Genomic DNA, 21,638 nt, shown 5'->3' with positions numbered 1-21,638 from the left:
ACTGTTTCCTGATAAAATAGACATTGTGTGTGTGTCTATATGTGATAGGAACCTTAGATTGTAAGCTTCACTGGGGCAGGGACTCATGGCCATAATTTATAAAATAGGGATGCACCAAATCCAGGATTCGGTTTGGTATTCGGCCAGGATTAGGTTTGGTATTCGGCCAGGATTCAGCCATTTTCAGCAGGATTCAGATTCAGCCGAATCCTTGTGCCTGGCCAAACCGAATCTGAATCCTTAAAATCATGTGATTTTTCATCACAAAACAAGGAAGTCAAAATTTAAAAAAATTCTTTAAAAAACTTTGTGTGCGGCTCTCTTTTTCCCTCCCCCTTACTGATTTGCATATTATGGTTCGGATTCAGTTTGGTATTCGGCTGAATCTTTCACGAAGGATTCGGGGGTAGGGCGAGTCCAAAAAAGTGGATTTGGTGCATCCCTAGTATTAAATATATAAAAGCTACCAAATATTTCTGCACTATATAAATGAAGGATTATAATAATAATAACAATAATAAGGAATTATGAAATACATTTTTTGCAGCCGATTAATGCAGTTTTCATAAAACTATTTGTACGCTGTAGGTTTGATTTTCCTCTGTCTCCCCTCAGAGGTACACAGACTTACTGTATATGACGTGGGACACAAGGAAGAGATGTCTTCGGTGGCATTTAAATAGTCTAGCTGTGAGTTCAACTGCTCTTCGCTTATTGATTCCTGCATTTTGAGGACTGCTTTGGATTTCCTTGTAGGGCACACGGTCATTTCTGTCCTATCAGATTCTGTGTTTGACTCCTCTTCCTCAAAGCAGATGCTCTGTCCATCATCAATGCTGGAAAGGATGCCTGAGGTCACAGAATAATTCCGAGAAGAAGGAAGACCAGAATCTGGAGAGTCAAATTCCACTGACTGCTGGGGATCCACGGCCAATGCAACGGGACCACCTGCGAGATTTGATGTTTTGCTGTTGTGCCCTTTCAGATCTCTGTCTGTAATATCTATTTCTTCCGTAGACATAAAAACCTGCAACACAAATACACATTGTATAAAGGATGAAAACATTGGTGCAAATAACACGAGAAAGGGTTCGGCAGAGAACACTTTTATATTCAACCAATGGGCAAAGTTTGACTATACCTACAGAAAGAGAACAGTAGAACTCCATTGTATTGTAGGGACCTATAGGATCATGGCCCCTATGGTTTCATTCACTACTAGCCTCATTTCCTTGTTGCTGGTTTAAAACCCCTGAAACCGTTTCTGCTTATTTTGCATACCCAGTTCATTGGCCCTCATGAGTGATGACAATTTCCTGCCTCACTGTAACATAGAGCTTTGCAGGGGGAGGTCCTTCCTCTTAGGCCTGCAGTAGTTGATCTGGGTGGATGTCCATTGAGCCTGGAGTCAACAAGGCCCCAGAAGTATTAGGCCCTAAATGAACAATCCCTTTAGAGAAATGGGGGACCAGGGACCTCATGGACAAGATTATCTAACGTGCAAACATCGATGTTCAAACGCTATGGACTGGGAAACCGTTTCGGGCAAAACAGGAAGAAGGCTTAATAATGTGGTCAAACTTTTATTGCAATAAATAATACACACTTACTCTTAAAAATTTACTCTTGAAATTTCCATCCCAACATGTTTCGTGAATCTCTTCAATTTCTCAGAGGCTTCATTGGGGCCTGCCATTTACTGATCTACCGCATGTGCTGGGAGTATCCTTAAGCATGCGGTGCTTTATATTGAATAAAGCCTTGAGTTACATTTGTTTGCAAAGAACCCCTGGCGTCCTCTTTTCTATTATTTTATATTTTTGGCAGTATCCAGGCGTAGTTCAACAACAGCCTCACATGCACTTTCCACTTAGCGAAAGCCCATCCTGATGAAAGAGGTTCCAGTGTAGCCCATGCTCTACTTCACTAGTCCGTATTTGCCTTTTTAAGCCAAATTAGGGTTACAGTATTTGGGGTGCACTATATGAAAATGATATGATTTGTGCAGGAGAACTCTCCATTTAAGGTTGTTTTATTCTAGCAGAATTAGAGAAATGCCACCATGGGCAATGAATCAGCCTCAGCTAGTGGAGTGGAACCTTCTGCCAGGCACCTGGGAATACTCTGCCTTTAACTTAAACAGTGAATCAAAGTGACTATCAAACCCTGCCAGTGAAAAAGCGGATGAAAAGCAGATAAATAAATGATTCTGCAGATGGGATGGCCTTTCGCTTAACTCTGCACTAATTAAGATATAAATGCCATTGCTAAGCAACAGCACATATTTTATATAATCGCCCTCTATGTTATAAAACAGATGGTAAGAAAAAGAAACAAGGATAAATGAGCAATCTTCATGCAAATGCTGCAGAATGCTAATCAGTTATCAGAGTTTAGCTGAGATAGAATGTTGCCTAGAAAGAGAAAGAGGTAGCAAAGAAAAATAATGATTATTATTCATCCCTGCCTTTTGGAGTCATTAACGCTCTAATAGTAGTTGTATAATCCCCCATAAAGATCAATGGAAGTATTTATGATGTAAGTACAGAGTAGTCTGACAGGTGCAGATCCCAGAATGAACACAGATATATTGTGGGAGATACTGTATAGAGGTGCACCAGCTCTACATACTACACCCAACTGTTTTAGGTACCAATCCATAGAATTAGGGATGCACTGAATCCACTATTTTGGATTCAGCTGAACCACCGAATCCTTTGTGAAAGATTCCGCCGAATACCGGACCAAATCCTAATTTGCATATGCAAGTCACACGATTTTAAGGATTCGGATTCAGTTAGGCACAAGGATTTCAGAAAGATTGCGCCGAATACCGAACCGAATCCGAAACAAGAATTTTTTACTTGTTTTTGTTTTGTGACGAAGAGTCACATGATTTTAAGGATTCGGCTAGGCACAAGGATTCAGCCGAATCCTGCTGAAAATGACCGAATCCTAGCCAAATACCGAACCGAATCCTGGATTCGGTGCATCCCTACTTAGAATATACAACAGGGGATACCAATTATAACTGTTAATTAGAAATTTGCCCCATTTTTTTCAGAAGCAAATCTTAAACCTTTTAAGCAGCAAAAAAAAAAAATATTGTTCCAATCTAATAAACATCATCACTTATTGCACACCAACCCAACTTGGAACGTATGATCTGAATGAGGAGCTAAACTGCATTTTTTTGCCCATGAGCATGCAACAGAAGCTGCCAAAACTCTGTACGTTCCTAAGTACATTTCAGACTCGGCCAGCAGATATCTTATTTTGTCGCATAAATCGTGAGATCATTGTTGCGCTGAGCTGGATAATGGAGGCCACTCACATCATTACTGATGGTAGAATCCCGATGAATTAGGCGCAGCACATGGCTGTCAATGCTACTGCCTGAAGAAAGCTTGGCATAAATGGCTGAATGGGACTCTTTCTCTCTCTGCTTCACGATCACCTCACAGGCTTTCCATTCTGCCATGACTTTTAGGTACCTGGCTGCGATGGCTTCATCGACCTGGAAGGAAATAGATTTTATAAATGCACAGTTTAGCTAAGTATCCAATATATAACAATGAGCTGTACCTACAATATTCTGCATGTCACTCTACAACATATCCGTTACTGTGGGATTCACAGCCTCTTTGCCACTTCCACTTTGCCCTGTAAAATTTGTGGCCCTCGGTAAAAACATAACACTCTAGGGCCTGATCCACTACCCTCACCCAGCTGGATTCTGAGTGACTGGGTTTTATATGGCCCACTGGGCTCACTCCTTCCTCTTGTCTTTCCTCTTCTATCCTCCTATTTCTAACCTTGTTTGGCTATGTAATATTTATCAGAAAATGTTCAATAAAAACTTTTTAAAAAAGTACCTATGCAATAGATTCTATGTTTTCCTTTCAATCAATGCCTCACATTTGTTCACATGCCAATGGGTGGCATACAACATTCCAATTACTTTATGCATGCAGTGATGGTATTTTTTGTAGTACCATTTTGACCTCGTGTAAGACAAAACTCAGTAAAGGAAAACCTTTAGTAATAGTCAGGCAATTTATTCTTACATAATACAACATAACAGTTTTGTCTGGGTAAGCTGTTGGAGTAACACACAGAATGTCAGCCAAGGACTTACCAAAGACACACCTCTTGGTCGAGGCATTATATAGCTTTCAGAAGGCTTTTACAATAAGTGTGACAAGGGTTTCATGGAAATACCATACATAGTCTGTCTCCTCCTTGTACAATTAATGTCTAAATGATTTACTTAGTCTTACATGTTATCAAAGGAATGTTGTAACATACTGTGCCTAGCTCCAACAGTCCACAGCCTCGCAATCAGCTATCGGCTAACCAAGGCCATTGTGGTATTTCAAGTAATTTGAGCAGCACTTCAGCAGTAAGGGGCCCCAACAGACAGACTGGCGTTATGCTAACACTCTGGAATTTAAGTAACAGAGTGATGATCTTTTGTTTGTATGGCCTAGTATAAGCTATATGAGTGACCATTGTCCACAGTAGACCATTAGTCCATCCTGCCTTGGGCCTTATAGCGTTATGGCGTCATAGAGGGTGGGGGTGACAACTATCAACCCTCTGACACTAGCCATTCGTCCGTCTTAGGAATTGGACTGTTCCAGATATATATTATATAAACAGCAGTCATTAGCAAACACAGTGGTGTAATTATGGATGCCTGCAGTGGGGTAAACAAGATGTGTGCTGAGTGGGAGGCTCATGAGTTCTTAATGGGCCCCATCTAGTTTTGGGACCCTGCCTCAACAGTTACGCCACTGACCCAACAAAATGGTGCTTGCACTTACACGATCCATTTCTTTTTTTGTCATTCCAAACTTGTAATGTCCCAGGAGGAACGGCCACACCTCTTTGCGGATTTCATGCTCTACTCCTCCATAGTACACTAGCCTGAGTAGCTCCAGCTCCTTGTAGTTCTATCAGAATGGAATCAAAAGCCCAGAATTCTCAGAACATTATTAAACAAATATAAAACAAATAATTTCAGCTGAATTACATGTTGCATGGTAAATAATAAATGTAAATAAATATGCTCCACAGTTGGTCAAGCTCATTCAATCACGGCCCACTAGCTAATGCAATAGAGTAACTTCTATAATACTCAGGGTTGGACTTTAGTTCAAGAGCATTAAAGATAATGTGCATCTATTCACCATACTCTTGAAGTTATTAATATTGTGACAAATGTTGTATTTCCACATATAATAGTTGTGCATCAAATAAAGTAACTGTGAGACAAGCTTATATTCTCACCTTCATGTCCTTTTCATACTTGCTCCACACCTCCTTGGTCAGCCCACCCGAGGCATCTGTAGGTTTGTCAGGTGGAATAATGGAATGATGGACCAGGGCAGAAAGATGGGTCCGAACAGTGGACAAATGGCGGCAGTAGGCAAGCCCTGTGTAGAGAATGGCAAAGACTCAAACGTTACATTAGTTCTGCAGCTGCAATTAGTTTCCCAGGAAAGAGTTTTTAAATCAGCTGAAATAAGTAAAAAATAACCAACCACTGCATTGAATTGGAAATGCCCATTACACCACCGGTAGTTTTAATCTGATGAGCTTGTTTACACCTTAAAGCCACTGGAGGTGTTTGCAGGCGTTTCCCCTTCAAATCAATGGAAGATAACAGGCAGGGGTGCTCCACCAATGAGGCAAATTGAAACACTCGCCTCAGGCGGCAGCGTCCCCCTGGTTGCCAAGGGCAGCAAAGATGCCGCTCCTGGTAACTAAGAGCCAAATTTTAGTTTTTCAACCAGGAAATTCGGCTCTTCTAGTGCAGAGAGTGCAATTGTGCTCTCTGCACTAACGATGTGGACCACCCCCGACCCCCTTCTGCACGATGTGGACCGCCCGGACCCCCTCCGGCACTGAAAAGGTGAGTGCCATGGGGAGGGGTGGAGGGGCGGCAAAAGGAAGGCCACCCAGGATCACCCCTGATAACAGGGTATGATTTGCAGACTTGTCAGCTTGCTCCAGCCTAACAGCGGCATTCTAATTATCCTGTTTAACAATCCATTCGAAATATTTTAGGATTAGTGAAAGTTAAATTATACTGCAAATTCAAAGCACTGGCACAGAATAAAGGGTAAGTAAAGAAAATAAATAGCTAAGGCTACGGTGATCGCTATAGCTGTCTATACCTTTGTGGTTTTTAAAATACATTAGCATAACCTATCTGTTCAGAATGAACTATACTTACTTATATCTGTTCAGAATGAACTATACTTATAAAGGAACTATAGTTACTGTTGCTCTGCACTGGTAAAACTGGTGTGTTTGCTTCAGAAATACTACAGTAGTTTATATAAACAAGCTGCTGTGTAGTCATGGGGGCAGTTTGGAATATATAAACAATAGTAGCATTTTTGGACTTGCAGGCTTGTCGTATGTGGAAGAAAATAACAATATGGTGAATGGGGCAGCAACAAAGAGGATTTGGCAAACTTTATGTCAGAATTACATTAAAGAAATGAATACATTTAGAAATGCGGTGCACCTGAACACATTGTATTTGGTCATATAATTATTGACTTACATCCATAGAAGGCTCGAGAGATAATCTGTTTCTTCATATTCTCGCACAGCTGTTTCAGTGGTGCCCTGCGGGTTGGTAAAAGATGATTATTAAAAGTTTTCATTTGACTTGACCATTAAACTGACTTATTCACACAGAAATTCCCATTGCACTTCTAAGGGAACTGATGTGGTGCCTCTCACTGCACTTGTCAATGCCCTATCCACCCATCTCATCAGCAGATGAATTTACCATCTAAGGGAGACAACAAGAAGGAGACTGCCCGTGGTAGGGGCTGAAATTTACCTGTGTATTTCAGCAGGCAGATTTCAGCTCCCCCTAGCCTTCCTGCTCTTTCACGGGCAATATCTTGTCATATCCTTAATCTATGCAATATAGTAGCAGGGGAAGGGGTGAATGTATTTATGAATACAATTCCTCATTACACAGGGCCAGTAAGGAGGACACTCACCTGTTGTGTGCGCAACTGCAACAGCTGGGAATGTCATATGGAGAGCTGCCTGTGGAGCAGGATAGGCAGGACGAGCCCTTGCTGCAGAATTCATTCAGATGCCAGGGTAAAAGAGTAGAACCGAATCCTTGCATCTCTATCACGTCACCGGACTCTGGAGAGACACACCATCCACTGAATGAACACACAAGTGTATGTACACATGCACACACACATATATATATATATATATATATATATATATATATATATATATATATATATATATATATATATATATATATGTGTGTGTGTGTGTCAGTTATTTCAACCATGTTCTTGTACAATGGTTAAAGCACATAATGCAGTACTACTTGCCTTTTATCTCTGGGACACCTCAAGCCCTTCATCCGAATCTAAAGCTGCAGTTTCACGTTTTTCCTAATTATGTCAAATAATCGTGTTCTCAACAAACTAATGCAGAGATAGCAAACTTGTATGTGGCTTCCAGATTCTGAAGATCTCCTAGAAACCCCTGGCAGGTTTCTAATGTGGCCAACAACAACTGAGAAGAGTGGGGGGTTGTGTGTGTGTGTGAATTTGTTCTGCTAATGAGTTTTCAGACCATGTACCCTATGAATCCAGAAAGTTTAAATTATCATATCCATGTATATAAAAAACCATACATACACTTCACGGGCATTGCGTTTCACACATTAAAACTCTATTATTACACTGCTAACTCCTCAATGTACCATAAAAAGGGAATTGGAGCAAACTTTGCAAAAAGAATAGAATTATCCCTGTATATGTTCCAGTGAAAGATTTTTAATTCCTGCAGCAGTTGTCCATCTTCCATACTAAAATAACACAAGCACTGAACAACAAGAAGGACAGAAACTGGTTGTTCAGTTTGAATGGGAGGGCATGCTGTGGGGCTAGGGAACAGGCAGCCATTGGTTGTGTGGGTGGGTTATTACAGTAAAAGGGGATGGGGAAATTTTGTTGGGGCAACCAATGTCCTCAGGAGCAGGCCTTCCCCACCTTCCCTTGTAGTCTGACTGTGTACTGTATGTAGGTAAAGGTGGGCTTTTATTAGAGAGTTGGGGGTTAGGCAGCTAAAATAAATAAATGGGGGGGGGGATATTAAAGCAGTGAGAGGGTTACCTGAAGTAGAGATTAAGGAAGAAAGTTGTGGTGCAGGCTATAAATTATTCTATAGTTGCACAACAGTCGTTGGCATAAGCTTATATGAATCAAGTCATGTGGTTTAAATGGTAAGGCAGGCTCAATAGACTGGAACTGCAACCGTACCTGCCTTCTGGCGTTCAGTTACGTATTAGTAATAGTGGGAATCAGGATACTGCTGTCTTACTAATGTTACATGTTATTTGTTCAGTAACTTTTTAGCCTAGATAATGTGGGTTCCTCCCCCTGCAAATCAGACCCATGTGGTTTCCTGCTGATTGGAGGACTCATGTATGTCTGTGTATATATTTATGTATATGTGGCAGATCAGATAGTGTTTCTGTACCATTTTCTTTTTACATAAGTCCAACCGAATCAGGTCCAGTCAAATGGGGGCATTTTTTCCCCGAGAAACAACTCTACTATAATGTATATTCCTCCGATAAAAGCCATAAAGGGGCAATCTTAACAAATGAATCTATTCTTGGCCAACAACAGCATTAGCGAATAGTTTGGTGAATTAGAGCATGGTTAGAAATCACTGTTACCTGTCATCCATTGTACATGGGCCGGTCTACTTCTTTCCAGCATTTTGATTCTTAATCTCACCTGCAACAATGGCCTGATCTCACTGCGTTCTCTTAAATCGCACCCCTAAAGCCTAATGATACATTCACACAAGTTATTTTTTTCCGGGAGGTCATTCGTAAAAGCCATTAGCAGAACAAGGTATGTTAGCAGAGAGAAATATTCTCAAACTTAAAGAGGCTTCAAAAGTTGGCTACTGTCAGTGTAAGTGTTCTAGTTCCCTAACCAAACAATGAAACCTGAAATACATTTGGCCTTCCAGCTCTCTCCATGGCATGAATTAGGTTGTGAAAGTGTAGGGGTGCCTACAAGGTGAATGATAATACAAGGGGAACCTGAATATCTGGTTGAGACTCAAGATAAAAGAGAGGCTTTTTATTTAGGTACAAGGTCAAATCAAGATGACCCATCATATAAAGAGAGTGAAAATTAGCACAAGTGCATGAAAAATAAAGTAAAAATAAATATGGGGAAAAACACAAAGAAGGAACTTTCAAGTGACTCATGCACAATCATATACAGTACCAGATACAGTACAACAAATCTTTTTGGCAAGCAGGAATCAAATATTATAGCTTAAGCAGACAAAAGCCAATGTTACCCCTTCCCCTCTAGGACTAAATTTAAGGCCCCATATGGACCGATAAAAGCTGTCGTGAGACTGAGTCGGCAGCTTATTGGTACCTGTGTGGGCCATCCGACGGGCTTCCGCAATCGATATTGGCCCCAAAATCGGACAGATCTTGATCGGACAGGTTAAAATCCTGTCAGATCGCGGCCGCATCTATGCGGTCCCACGATCCGACCACCTGTATCGGATTCATTATGATCCGATCATTGGGCCCTAGAGCCCACGATCGGATCAGTCTGATATCGCCCATATCGGGGAGAAATCCACCAAATGAGCAGATCTCTATGCCTATGGCCACATTCAGGAATTTTTTTGCTCTTTCCTGTGCTCAGAGCTGAGTGTTTTAGTGAGGTGCAATAAGTTCCTCATGATCCCCAGCTGTAAAATCCAGGCAGGGGATATAAACCAGATTGTTTATTGCATTTGGGTGTTGGGGAAGCGTGGTATAATAGGCAGGCAAAAAAATGAAAATGAGATAACAGCAATAAAATAACATGCGAACAAATCTGCATTGAAATAAGAAAAAAAATGCAAAAGAAATGTAAACATTAATGAAAAAATGCTCTTCACCTTAATTCTTCATGGAGGGAGCTGGCTGGCCAAAGAATTGTAGCAAAATTGCAGCAAAATATTCTATATTCTATATATATTTATATATGTAACTTAAATTGTACATGTGTATAGAGAAGAAAACTCTTTCACTCTGCTTTAACTTTGGACTGCTTTAAATATTTTTCACGGGCCCCGTAATTACAAACATTATTTAAAAAAACAAAAACACATAAAATCATTAAAAAAAGATAAAGTTAAAAAAAAATGGAAATCAGAACCCCACAGAACCTAAGGATCCAGATGAAAGGTACCGGAGTCGTTGAAGAATTATAAGTGAACAGCATCTTCATTATTTTGTTCCATTCATCAATGGTTTGGGTAGCTGCTAGATTAGCCACATGCAAAGGTCGAGCATGTTGAAGACAACAGCAGACAAGGGCAAGCAAACCCTGCAAGCAACGGGGATGTCATTATCGGGAGGTTGGCCCAATGTATGCACATGGCAATTCATTTCATTAAAGGGATCCTGTCATCGGAAAACATGTTTTTTTCAAAACGCATCAGTTAATAGTGCTACTCTAGCAGAATTCTGCACTGAAATCCATTTCGCAAAAGAGCAAACAGATTTTTTTATATTCAATTTTGAAATCTAGCATGGGGCTAGACATTTTGTCAATTTCCCAGCTGCCCCCAGTCATGTGACATGTGCCTGCACTTTAGGAAAGAAATGCTTTCTGGCAGGCTGCTGTTTTTCCTTCTCAATGTAACTGAATGTGTATCAGTGGGACATGGGTTTTTACTATTGAGTGTTGTTCTTAGATCTACCAGGCAGCTGTTATCTTGTGTTGGGGAGCTGCTATCTGGTTACCTTCCCATTGTTCTTTTGTTTGGCTCCTGGGGGGGGAAGGGAGGGGGGGTGATATCACTCTAACTTATCACTCTAACTTATGACTCTAGCAGTACAGCAGTACAGCAGTAAAGAGTGATTGAAGTTTATCAGAGCACAAGTCACATGACTTGGGGCAGCTGGGAAATTGACAATATGTGTAGCCCCATTTCAGATTTCAAAATTGAATTAAAAAAAATCTGTTTGCTCTTTTGAGAAATGGATTTCAGTGCAGAATTCTGCTGGAGCAGCACTATTAACTGATTCATTTTTTATCATTTTTTTTTCCCCATGACAGTATCCCTTTAATGATCTTTTCTTGCCCAATGCTGCATGTTTATTTGCAGATTAACAATTGAAAGGGAAAAGTGTACTCTTTTATATAAGAAAAGTGGATTCTCCATGTGTTAGGTGCAGGTAGTTGCTATATTGCTTGCCAATCAAAGTTCCTTTCCACTCGGTCTATCTGAGGAAAGCAATATGGCACCACTCAAGAATATGCCACCAAACAACTGTAATAAAAGAACAGTTATATATAGTAAGAATAGCGTTTCCCTTTAATGAGCACAGTACATTTGTTATGCATGGTGATATTCTGCTTGTTGTAGTAATCCTTTTCATTGTTTGACTAAGAAGCGAAAGGCATGATGGTTTAGTCTGACTGCTGAATCCATTCAATATTACCTTCATCTTGGGTGCAGACACATTTTCCTGTATATTCCCTCATATTGAAGGTTTAGAGATCACAAATAAAGGACAACTAACATCTAGAAAAGAAGGTCCGCTTTTACTTAACCCATCTGTCCTTCAACTCTACCAGAGTGCTTCATTACAATTAATACACTTGATTGTGGAATTGGTATCAGCTCAATCTTGTAATTAGTATAAAAAAAGTATTGACTGATATTTGTATCAGCTTTTATTTTATCTACACCTAATGAACTGTCTCTTCATTGACACCTAGTACAAACTGCATGCAGCAGTGTCTGAGCTTAAACATAAAGGAAATAGGAGAATCAATATGGTATCACTACTGTATTATGTGTTGCTAAACTCTAAACACTATAACCCACCATTCTATTTTTCTGCTTAAAGGGGTGGTTCACGTTTGATTTAGCTTTTAGTATGTTATAGAATGGCTAATTTTAAGCACATTTTCAAATGACTTTAATTGTTTTCTTTTTATGGTTTTTGAATTTTTTTGCTACCTTCTTTTGATACTTTCCAGCTTTCAAATTGGGGTCACTGACTCCATCTATAAAACAAATGCCCTGTAAGGTTACAATTACTGATCTTTCTATACAGGCCCCCTCCTATTCATATTCCAGTATGTTTTTCAAACCAATGCATGGTTGCAGCAAAATGCTCTCCTTGCACTTCTGTATAGTTGCGTTCTGTGCCATGCTGTCTTCTGACTTTCCTTCTGAATCAATGAATCAAGTGCTGACTCAGGGGGAACCCAAAGCTATTGCCACTTCCAGGCTGTAGCTCGTGGCATCTCTCAGCACCTTGCATCAGTTGGCACAGTTCAGTTGCACTGAAAGTACACCTGTACCACATTTCTACCCTACTTCTTTAAGTTAAGCTTTAGTTTGCCTTCAAGGGATTACTCCATTGTGATCCAGAGTCAGCATCGCTAGTGTAAAAGTTCCAAGCTATGTCCAGACATCTGCCATTATTTCCCACCAATTCAGCAAACAATACTGGCAATAGCAATTGTGTTACCCTTTGAGTGCCATATATTGACTTTTGTCTTCCCTTGGGCCCTCTAATGTGATAACAAACACTAGCTCTCCTTATTTTGATTGCTTATATCATAGTGCACTAACATTAAAACCTTTCAATACGGGTCTAGTGTAGTTTTAGATGATGATACATTAAGTAAACTACTGTCAGCAGTACAGAGTAAACCAACAAGGTGACAGAATGAATACAATGATACAGAATTAGTACAATGAGGCCCGATAATGGCACCACAGTTGCTGTGATCTGTTGAGTGGGGGCACTGCCTTATCACAGCATGACGCAGGGAGGTTTAAAATGCAAACTGGATAAAAACCTTTCATTGTATTAGGAGCTGTGAGGTTCAGAGAGGAGATCATGGATAGCATGGCGTGAAGCCTATCTTCTTCTTCCTCATCATCATCAACAGAGACCGAACGACTGGCAGCTAAGTGGTGGTAGTTAATAGTAACTGCTTTACCAAATAGTGGAGGGAAGAAAGGAGTGCAAAACAAACAAAATGAAAGAGACAGCTGTAAAGGTTGGTCCGACCATTCAGTTTATTCAAAGTTGGGATTTCAGCCTACAGCCTATGTTTCATTCTTTCTGGTACAGAAAACCCATGGGATACGTTGTGTTTGTGGTGGGTCAGGCAGTCTCTCTGGTACAGACTGGGAAGTAAAGAGCCTCTTGCACAATCGTGAGCCCAACATTTTGGTCTAAATCAGTGGCCTAAAACAAGTTCTCAGTGGACAAAGCAAGTGTACAGCAACCAATTGACCTAACAATTATAAAACTTACTGTGAAGCCAAGCATTGAAATACCATACAATTACCATTCTTCAGGCAAAACCCTGCTATGAATGCTGTGGCATTCAATGAACATAAACGTAGCATTCTTCCTCTCTCTATATGGGATGAATAATAAGTGATTTTGATGAAAAATGCTGAGGCACTGTAGGGCACAAGCCAGCAGGGTATAATTTATACAGCTAAACTCTTCTTCTCTTATTATAAAGAGTATCCTATTGATTTTAGTATGTGTTTCATTGCAGCCAGTGGCGTAACTACCGGGGGAGCAGGGGGTGCGATTGGGCCAGGGCCCGCACCCCCTCAGGGCCCCGCGGCAGCTCGCGCACCACTGTGTTTTCACCTAAATGCGGCTGTAAATGCAGCCGTTTCCAGGTGTACGGAGGGGGGCGGGGCCCCGCTGCACGTCCCGCGCCAGGGCCCAACCCCCTCTAGTTATGCTGCTGATTGCAGCTGGTTTCTAAGAATTGTGTTAGTGTAATAAATCAAATTGCCCATGAGGGAAAACATATATTTCGGTAGAAAATGTATTCTGCCTAAAAGTAAGGCTAATATTACATTTCGTTTTAAATAGACATGAAAAACAGGCAAAATTACTGCACTGCAAACACTGCTGAAATTAGTATGTAAGAAGGTAATTTATGCTCACAGTATATACATTCACATGGGCATATTCCTTTTAATTCTTTAGCAAGGTAAATGTTCCAGTTGGGCCTAATAAATTAATTTAAATTTGCATGTTCATAAGGTAATTCTATTACAACACTAGGACCATAAGACCATAATATAATAATGTAGGTTTGTGCCCTCCAAAAAGACAAAAAAATCCATTATGCCATCACTTACTGTTATCATGTTTGTGACCTGCATAGATGATTCTGAAGACATAATCTGTAGTTATTTCTTCAACCACATGATCATCAAAGTCAACCGATTTGTTGGAGCTGTTCCTTTTCCGGAGTTTGGGAAATACCTTCCCCTGTGATCAAAAGTATTTAGAACAGTGTTGTATGAACCACGGATAACCATAATGAACCTATTAACTATAAATAACCACTCAATAAAATGAGAATCGAAAAAAATGTATTTAAAGATTATTGTCTTACAGTGAATCGTGTCCTCACCCATATGGTTTGAGAAATCAGGAAACATTTAAACCTAGTTTGCTGGGCAGATTGCACATGGATTACAATGCCATGCAGGTTAGCCTTTCTAGTACCGGTATGGGATCCGTTATCCAGAAACCAGTTATCCAGAATGCTCGAATTACAGAATGGCCATCTCCCGTAGACATCATTTTATCCAAATTTTTTAAAATGGCTTCCTTTTTCTCTGTTATAATAAAACAGTAACTTGAACATGATCCCAAATACAATATAATTGATCTTTATTGTAGGCAGATAAGCCTATTGGGTATATTTAATCTTTTTTGATTTTCTAGTAAACTTAAAGTATGAAGATGCAAATTACGGAGAGATCCCTTATCCGGAAAACCCCAGGTCCCGAGCATTCTGGATACCAGGTCCCATATCTGTAAAAGCATAATATGGCAACCTTAACCCATGGGATACCTTGTGTTTGTGGTGCGTCAGGCAGTCTCTCTGGTACAGACTGTGAAGTAAAGAGCCTCTTGCAAAACCATGAGCCCAAAACAGGCAAAAGTACTGCATACACAAACACTGCTCATTTATATATTTCCATTTTTATGTACTGTATATGGTTATGTCACCATATAACTTGCCATAGCAGACGTAAGCTTTAAATGTTCAAGTGATAGCAGCGGCAGAAGCGCAATTATAATGCAATTATTAATGGGGGAGCGGATCTATCTATTATTGCAAGAAGAAATTAGTATGCAAGAACGTAATTTATGCTGCATAAATTGTGCAAATTTAAGATCCTTAGTGCTCATTGACATTGGATATCAGGTCCCATATCTGTAATATCATAATATGGCAACCTTAACCCATGGGATACGTGTTTGTGGTGGATCAGGCAGTCTCTCTGGTACAGACTGTGAAGGAAAGAGCCTCTTGCACAATCGTGAACCCAACATTTTGGTCTAAATCAGTGGCCTAAAAGAAGTTCTCAGTGGAAAACGCAAGTGTACAGCAACCAATTGACCTAGCAATTATAAAACTACAAAGACGTGGCTTCCCAGTGTGTATGATTAGCTAAGACCAGGGACTTGTTTCTGTATTAAATATCAGCCTGTAGGGGAAACAGAATGAGAGTTTCACTTACCCTCTCACTAGCCAGAGTAGAAGTAGTAGTGTTATTCAATCAATACTGAGTATTGCTAAAGAATGAAACCAACAAGAACACCTGTGCATACCTTCCCTCGTTGAGACCATAAGGGTGGATCCAACTGTCCTCTGGGTAAAAGTCCATTTTCTAGGCAGGAAAGAAAAGCAAGTAGATGTCCTCCGGGAGGAAAGTGGAGTGGGGGTCTCTGGATACCATCCTGACTCACCAGAACAAGGGTGCCCCTGCTGTCTGCTGTAAACAAAACCAAGGCAAAAGTAAGAAGAGTGCTTTTCATTCAACACTTCACTCTAGTCCCTGCTTTGTCTTAATCTGAGCAAATAATGAAAGATTAGGCCTAAAATGGACACATGCCCAATTTGCATTGCAAAAATGCAAATATCAAAGATGGATGTACTGGGTGTCAAAGTACAGGTATAGGATCCCTAATCCGGAAACCCGATATCCAGAAAGCTCCGAATTACGGAATGTCTCCCATAGACTCCATTTTATCCAAATAATCCAAATTTTTAAAAATGATTTCCTTTTTCTCTGAAATAATAAAACAGTACCTTGTACTTGATCCCAACTAAGATATAATTAATCATTATTGGAAGCAAAACCAGCCTATTGGGGTTATTTAATGTTTAAATGAATTTCTAGTAGACTTAAGGCATGAAGACCAGCTTTCTGGATAACAGGTCCCATACCTGTATTTGAATACATTATGATTAGTCATTCAACCTGATATTGCATTCTAAAAATACCTTCAGATTAGGAGTATCCAACATACAGCCCCCCATTATATACATAATAGCTGATCTAGCTTGCATAAGAAGAAACACATCATGGAGACAAGGAAATTTTACAAGAACTCGGATGAGCATCCTTAAATGTCATTATATTTTATTATAAAGAATTACAGCCAAATATGGTTTCATTTCTAAGCTCTTGGAGTCAATATATTGACTCTTGTGTATGAGGTGTTTCAGTCCATTAATTCCAAACGCATCTCATATGGAGCCTATTATTTCATGAAAAGATTTACAGTGAAAGCCCATCATATTTGCTATATTTCTCTCTATGCACATTCACTATTTCAATCCAAATCTGTCATGCTTGTGTGCTGTTGAGCAATGGCACCTGTTACAGATTTGCATAGGCAGAAAGGGGAACGGAATCATTGTGAGCAAGTTGCATATTTTTCCCATATTTGTACTTTTATGCAAAAAAAAAAAAAAATTTATGTATTGAAATCCATTTACACGACCATATATTGTTTCATAAGCCGATCACTGTTTGCAGAAAAATCACTTCAACTAAATAAAGTGCCATATTGTGTGTGTGGTGCATGTACATATGCTTATGTTTATCTGCATGTGTATATATGTTTGTGTGTTTTAATGAATGCACAACACATATTTGAGTATGTGTGTCAGCATGTGTGCATACAAATATAGAAAATAATATATAAATGTACATGTAAAATGTGGGTGTATTTACAATGGTGAATAAGGGTCCCAGTGCAGCAAAATAGTTGGGATATATCTGGGAGAACATAATGGAGATGAACTCTAGTAACTTTGCACCTGTTTCACCAAAAGAACTTTAGCCTGTGTTTGTGTATATGCAAAACACAAATGTATATATAAAATATATATATATTCCAGTAATTGGCAAGGAATGGTTTGGTTTGGTCCGATTCCTTCTGAAAAAGTCTGAATCCTGGCTGAATCCCAAACTGAATCCTGGATTTGGTGCATCCCTATTTTCATCACAATAACATAATGAATTAGAAGTTACTGGTATATGTGAACATCTACCAATCTATCTAATCTGTAAACATGTGACAAAATCTCTGTAATAAATTTGAGATGAATTGTCAACATGTCATTAAATCTTTGTAATAAATTTAATTTGTGCGTTTGTAAAGGAAAATGAATTTCCCAGGAATTCCCTAACTCTCAGGACCAAGGCACAAGCCATGTCCAAAGTCAAGCATTGAATGTTAAGGTAAAAAGCATGCTATGCAACTGATGGACAAGCTAAAGACACTGTAATGTCTATACTTACGCTGCTGGTGGCAGTGAATGCAGACAATCTGGCTGATTGGCACGATCAAGGCATAATCCCAAAACACACTGGAAAAAGTGAAGAAGAATACATGAATGGTGTCATGGCAAACAGAAAGATATAATGAAAATGACTGATTGATAAAACCTTACTGCAGGGTTAACAGTTGTCTGACCTTTGCATGTAATACCCATCAGGGAGACAAGTAATGTTTCTAACAGTCAGGAAATTCAGATAAATCTAAACATAGGTTAAACAGCTATGTATGCTTTTGGATCCCACAGCTTGATATTTGATAAATCACCCCAGCAGTTTGCTATGACATATTTTATATAAATAATCTGCCCTGTAGACATGAGGGCAGGCATTCAAGTTGAACAGGGCAATAGGGCACGTTTATAGTGATGGGTGAATTTCTCCTGTTTCGATTCGCCGAAAAATTTGCGAATTAAAGTCAATGGGCGCCTTTAATTGTCACCATCGCCGAAACGTTGAAATTCGCTACAAATTCGTGCCTGGCGAATAAATTCGGCCATCACTACATGTTTACATAGCAGATATAAGATCCGGAGAATACAATGGTTTCAGTTCTTAAATAGGGATATAAATTGAAGTCAAATGTAATTTATAGATTTCCACAGAACAATAAACAGAAAACATTTGACATTTGTTGCCAAGAAATGGTTTATATGTAGTTTCCGGATGCAAAAGATACATACTTGGAATGTAAAATATAAATATTTTCACTCTATGGTGTTTCAGGTGCTTTAATAAAGAAACAGTATTGTTAGTTCCTCAAGGACATCGACTGTGAAATTGTGTTGGTCCATTAATTAACTAAGACATGCTCATTACAGTGGGCACTTAAAATGAACATGTGCAAAGGGAATTGTTTTCATTTTCATGTACAACTGTGCAACCAAATTCTAAGTACTGCTACAGATGGTGAGCACACAGCAAAAATTCCCTAGTCCACACAGGGCATTGTTTGGAAACAGTAAAAGAAGATTTAACAAGGCATCTCAAGTAATAGCCACGGAAAAATAAAAAAAATCAGATGGCACACACCAGCTAAAACTTAAGTGGTTTATTTGAGATCTCCACACAACGTTTCAGAGGTACAACCTCCTTTCTCAAGAGCTCTTGAGAATATACTGGATCTCAAGTAATAGCTCACACCCACATCCCCCTAAAAGTGTGTCTCTGGAACCAGAGCATTCCAGGATTCTGACCGGGGATATGATCCTTGCCTGTAAACTAGAAATCATTTAATTGGGAATGGGATCAGGGATTCTTGAGGGGCAGATCTTTTCAATCAGTCATTTTCTTTATTTGAAGGAATGAGCTAAAGGCTAAGCTCTGTGTGACTGAATACTAAAGCAATAACATAAATGTTAGTGCCACTAAACCTTGATGTTCCTAAACTGACGCACATAAGTCCAAGCAGCAATGTAGGCGATGTGGCGGATTAAGATGTGGGACCCCTGCCCCCTTTCTAAGCACTGGGATATAGTATTTTGGTGACTAGTAGATGTTTTTGTTTTGTTTTATAAGTAGATATAAAACACTGGTCTTATATAAACGGCGAATGCATCAAGTAAATAAGAAATCCGATGATCATAAAAGGTAATTACAAGTTGTACTGAGAGGCATAAAGTCTTAAAGAACTCAAAGTATAATTACAAGGAGCAGTTTAAAGATAATGGGATTTATTTTCAAAGCAAAGCATTGAGCACTAATGATTGCAATAGAAAATGAGTTATTTGATGAAAATAGAACAGTGGAGAGAAATCTCTTATTACCTATACCAATATTTAAAGGGGAGAATTATGAGCACATTTTATACTTGCATGGTGGAATCGATTAACTGGTGTCCACGGAACTATTTACATTTTCTTTCTGGCAAACTGGGATTTCATGGCAGGGATATTAGATACAACCTCAGGATGAGAGTCATTTGTTCCATAGGACAAAGCAAGATCAATAATGCTATAGGGCTGTTGGACTTTTTCAGTATCCTATGGATGTCTAACCTTTAGAGACCCCCATAACTCATGGTGTTTACAGATATATGAAGGAAGACGATGTATCATTTATTCCGCCATACTTTCAAGAATATCTAAGTCATCATATAAGTTTACACTCCAACTCTAACCCTATTTACCTTCAAGATGAATTTTCAAGTGTATCTAGGAGAGCAAATAGGCATTCTCTCCACATCTCACCCCAATTGTCCTTTCGGATTGGCAAATGTTGCAAGCTCCTCAAGGGGGTCCTGCCTACAGTTCTGGCTCCACTGCTCTAGGGGCAAGAGAGGCATTGCACCCTGTTCTTGCAGTTGGCGAAGTGCCTTGGAGGTCATAAATGACCCCCATAAAAATCACAACTTGCCACCAAATATGTGCCACACATTCCAACCCTTGTAAAAATGTGGGTTACATAGTCAGATAAGAAGCTGTGGCTGAACATTACCTCTTTTCAAGTTCTGAGTCCCCCAGAGTTCCATTTAGCAGCTGGTTTGGAGTCCATTTTAAGGTCAGGTTCTCCCCACTCTGGTGCAATGACAGATATCCAGGAATCGCTTCTTTGTCTTCTTTCTACATGAAGGAAAAGGTAAAAGGCTATGCATTAAGGGGGTGATTTATCAACGTTTGCATTTTTTTCCCTCAAATTTGCACTAAAACTTGAGAATTGGAATAATGCTTTAAAAAAACTCATACGTACAATATTTGCCAAGCCCAAAAAATTTGTAAAGCTCAAATGTAAAACTGCAGCAACTAAAATATGCGTAGTTCATGAAAAAGTCAATGGGAGTTGAATATGACAAATTTAAGGCTTTTTTCAATGTGAGGTTTTCAAATTTTGTTTTTGACCCATTGAAAATGATAGAGTAGAAATTGCATTTTTCATGTTTTTAACACTTTTTTTGTAATGGTATTTTTTTATTAAATAAGCATCCACATTTTCATAAAATTAGTTTATTTGAAGTAGAAAAAAATGTCTACCATTACACATATTTGAATTGTAACCAATAAGCTCATTAGTGTTGCATTTAGCAGATGGCTGTGGTTTATAGTGTATCATGAAGGAGAATGAACCTAGATAAGGACAAATATATTAGTATATTTCCCATTTAACAACCAGAATCTGCCTCCAAAACTACTTCTGTCATTTATTTTTTTCACTGTTTTTAATTTATTTCTACTTTTCTAATTTCAGTAATGGCAGTTAAGTTGAGTAGTGGCAAAGTGGGGTCCAAACATAAAAAAAGCCTCAAGCATTGGCTACAGTGTGGGGCAGGGCTTGTTGGGAAGTGGTAGACTAGAGCTGGTGGATTGCGGGCAAAGTAGGAAGTAGCAGGGGCAGATATTGATGTGTGACTGTGTAGGGACCCCCCTGCTGGCAAGGCCCACCATCCAGGAGGCCAGGTGGTCAGTTGGCTAAGGGGGCACAAATTTTTGCCATATTATCTCTGTTCTATTCAGATTAAATCCCTAAGTGCATACAAATAACTTTTTTGCTTTTTCATTCTTCCATATGACAGACCGGTGTAGTATTATGCCCATCCTGTTTTATCACAAGAAGCAAGCAACTTACTGGCTGAACCAGAACATTATTTTTCCCATACAGAAGGTGAGTTCTAGAATTCTGGTGAAGAGATTCAACATATTCTCTAGCTGAGGCAGCAAACTTGTCCTCTGACATGCTACCACTGGAATGGCGTTTTTTGATCTAAGAGAAGATAAAAAACAAAACTAGTTAATCACCCTTCACAAAAGATTCGGCTGAATACCGAACAGAATCCTAATTTGCATATGGAAATTAGGGGTGGGAAGGGGAAAACATTTTTTACTTCCTTGTTTTGTGACAAAAAGTCATGTGATTTCCCTCCTCATCCCTAATTTGCATATACAAATTAGGATTCGGTTCGGCCGGGC

At 39.4% G+C, this 21,638-nt stretch overlaps 1 protein-coding gene across 2 annotated transcripts in view; it reads right to left on the bottom strand.

The window, feature by feature from the left end:
* LOC108709348 (small G protein signaling modulator 2) overlaps positions 1–21,638 on the bottom strand; it is a 169,976-nt gene that overhangs the window by 13,075 nt on the left and 135,263 nt on the right. The window contains exons 7-18 of one of the 2 annotated variants that reach the window (XM_018249111.2): positions 21,298–21,432; positions 20,173–20,297; positions 17,701–17,768; positions 15,719–15,882; positions 14,230–14,362; positions 12,912–13,046; positions 7,029–7,182; positions 6,578–6,642; positions 5,293–5,438; positions 4,827–4,955; positions 3,335–3,517; positions 632–1,027 (exon numbers count right to left, since the gene is read on the bottom strand). In XM_018249111.2, the coding sequence (XP_018104600.1) occupies positions 632–1,027; positions 3,335–3,517; positions 4,827–4,955; positions 5,293–5,438; positions 6,578–6,642; positions 7,029–7,182; positions 12,912–13,046; positions 14,230–14,362; positions 15,719–15,882; positions 17,701–17,768; positions 20,173–20,297; positions 21,298–21,432 (1,833 nt within the window). The remainder of the gene's footprint in view (positions 1–631; positions 1,028–3,334; positions 3,518–4,826; positions 4,956–5,292; positions 5,439–6,577; positions 6,643–7,028; positions 7,183–12,911; positions 13,047–14,229; positions 14,363–15,718; positions 15,883–17,700; positions 17,769–20,172; positions 20,298–21,297; positions 21,433–21,638) is intronic. The other variant, XM_018249110.2, reaches the window with a different exon arrangement.

This window comes from Xenopus laevis, chromosome 2S, assembly GCF_017654675.1.
Source record: "Xenopus laevis strain J_2021 chromosome 2S, Xenopus_laevis_v10.1, whole genome shotgun sequence".
In the NCBI taxonomy this organism is placed as follows: Eukaryota; Metazoa; Chordata; class Amphibia; order Anura; family Pipidae; genus Xenopus; species Xenopus laevis.
The sequence above is the reverse complement of the archived record's forward strand: the minus strand, read 5'-3'. Positions and strand labels throughout refer to the sequence as shown.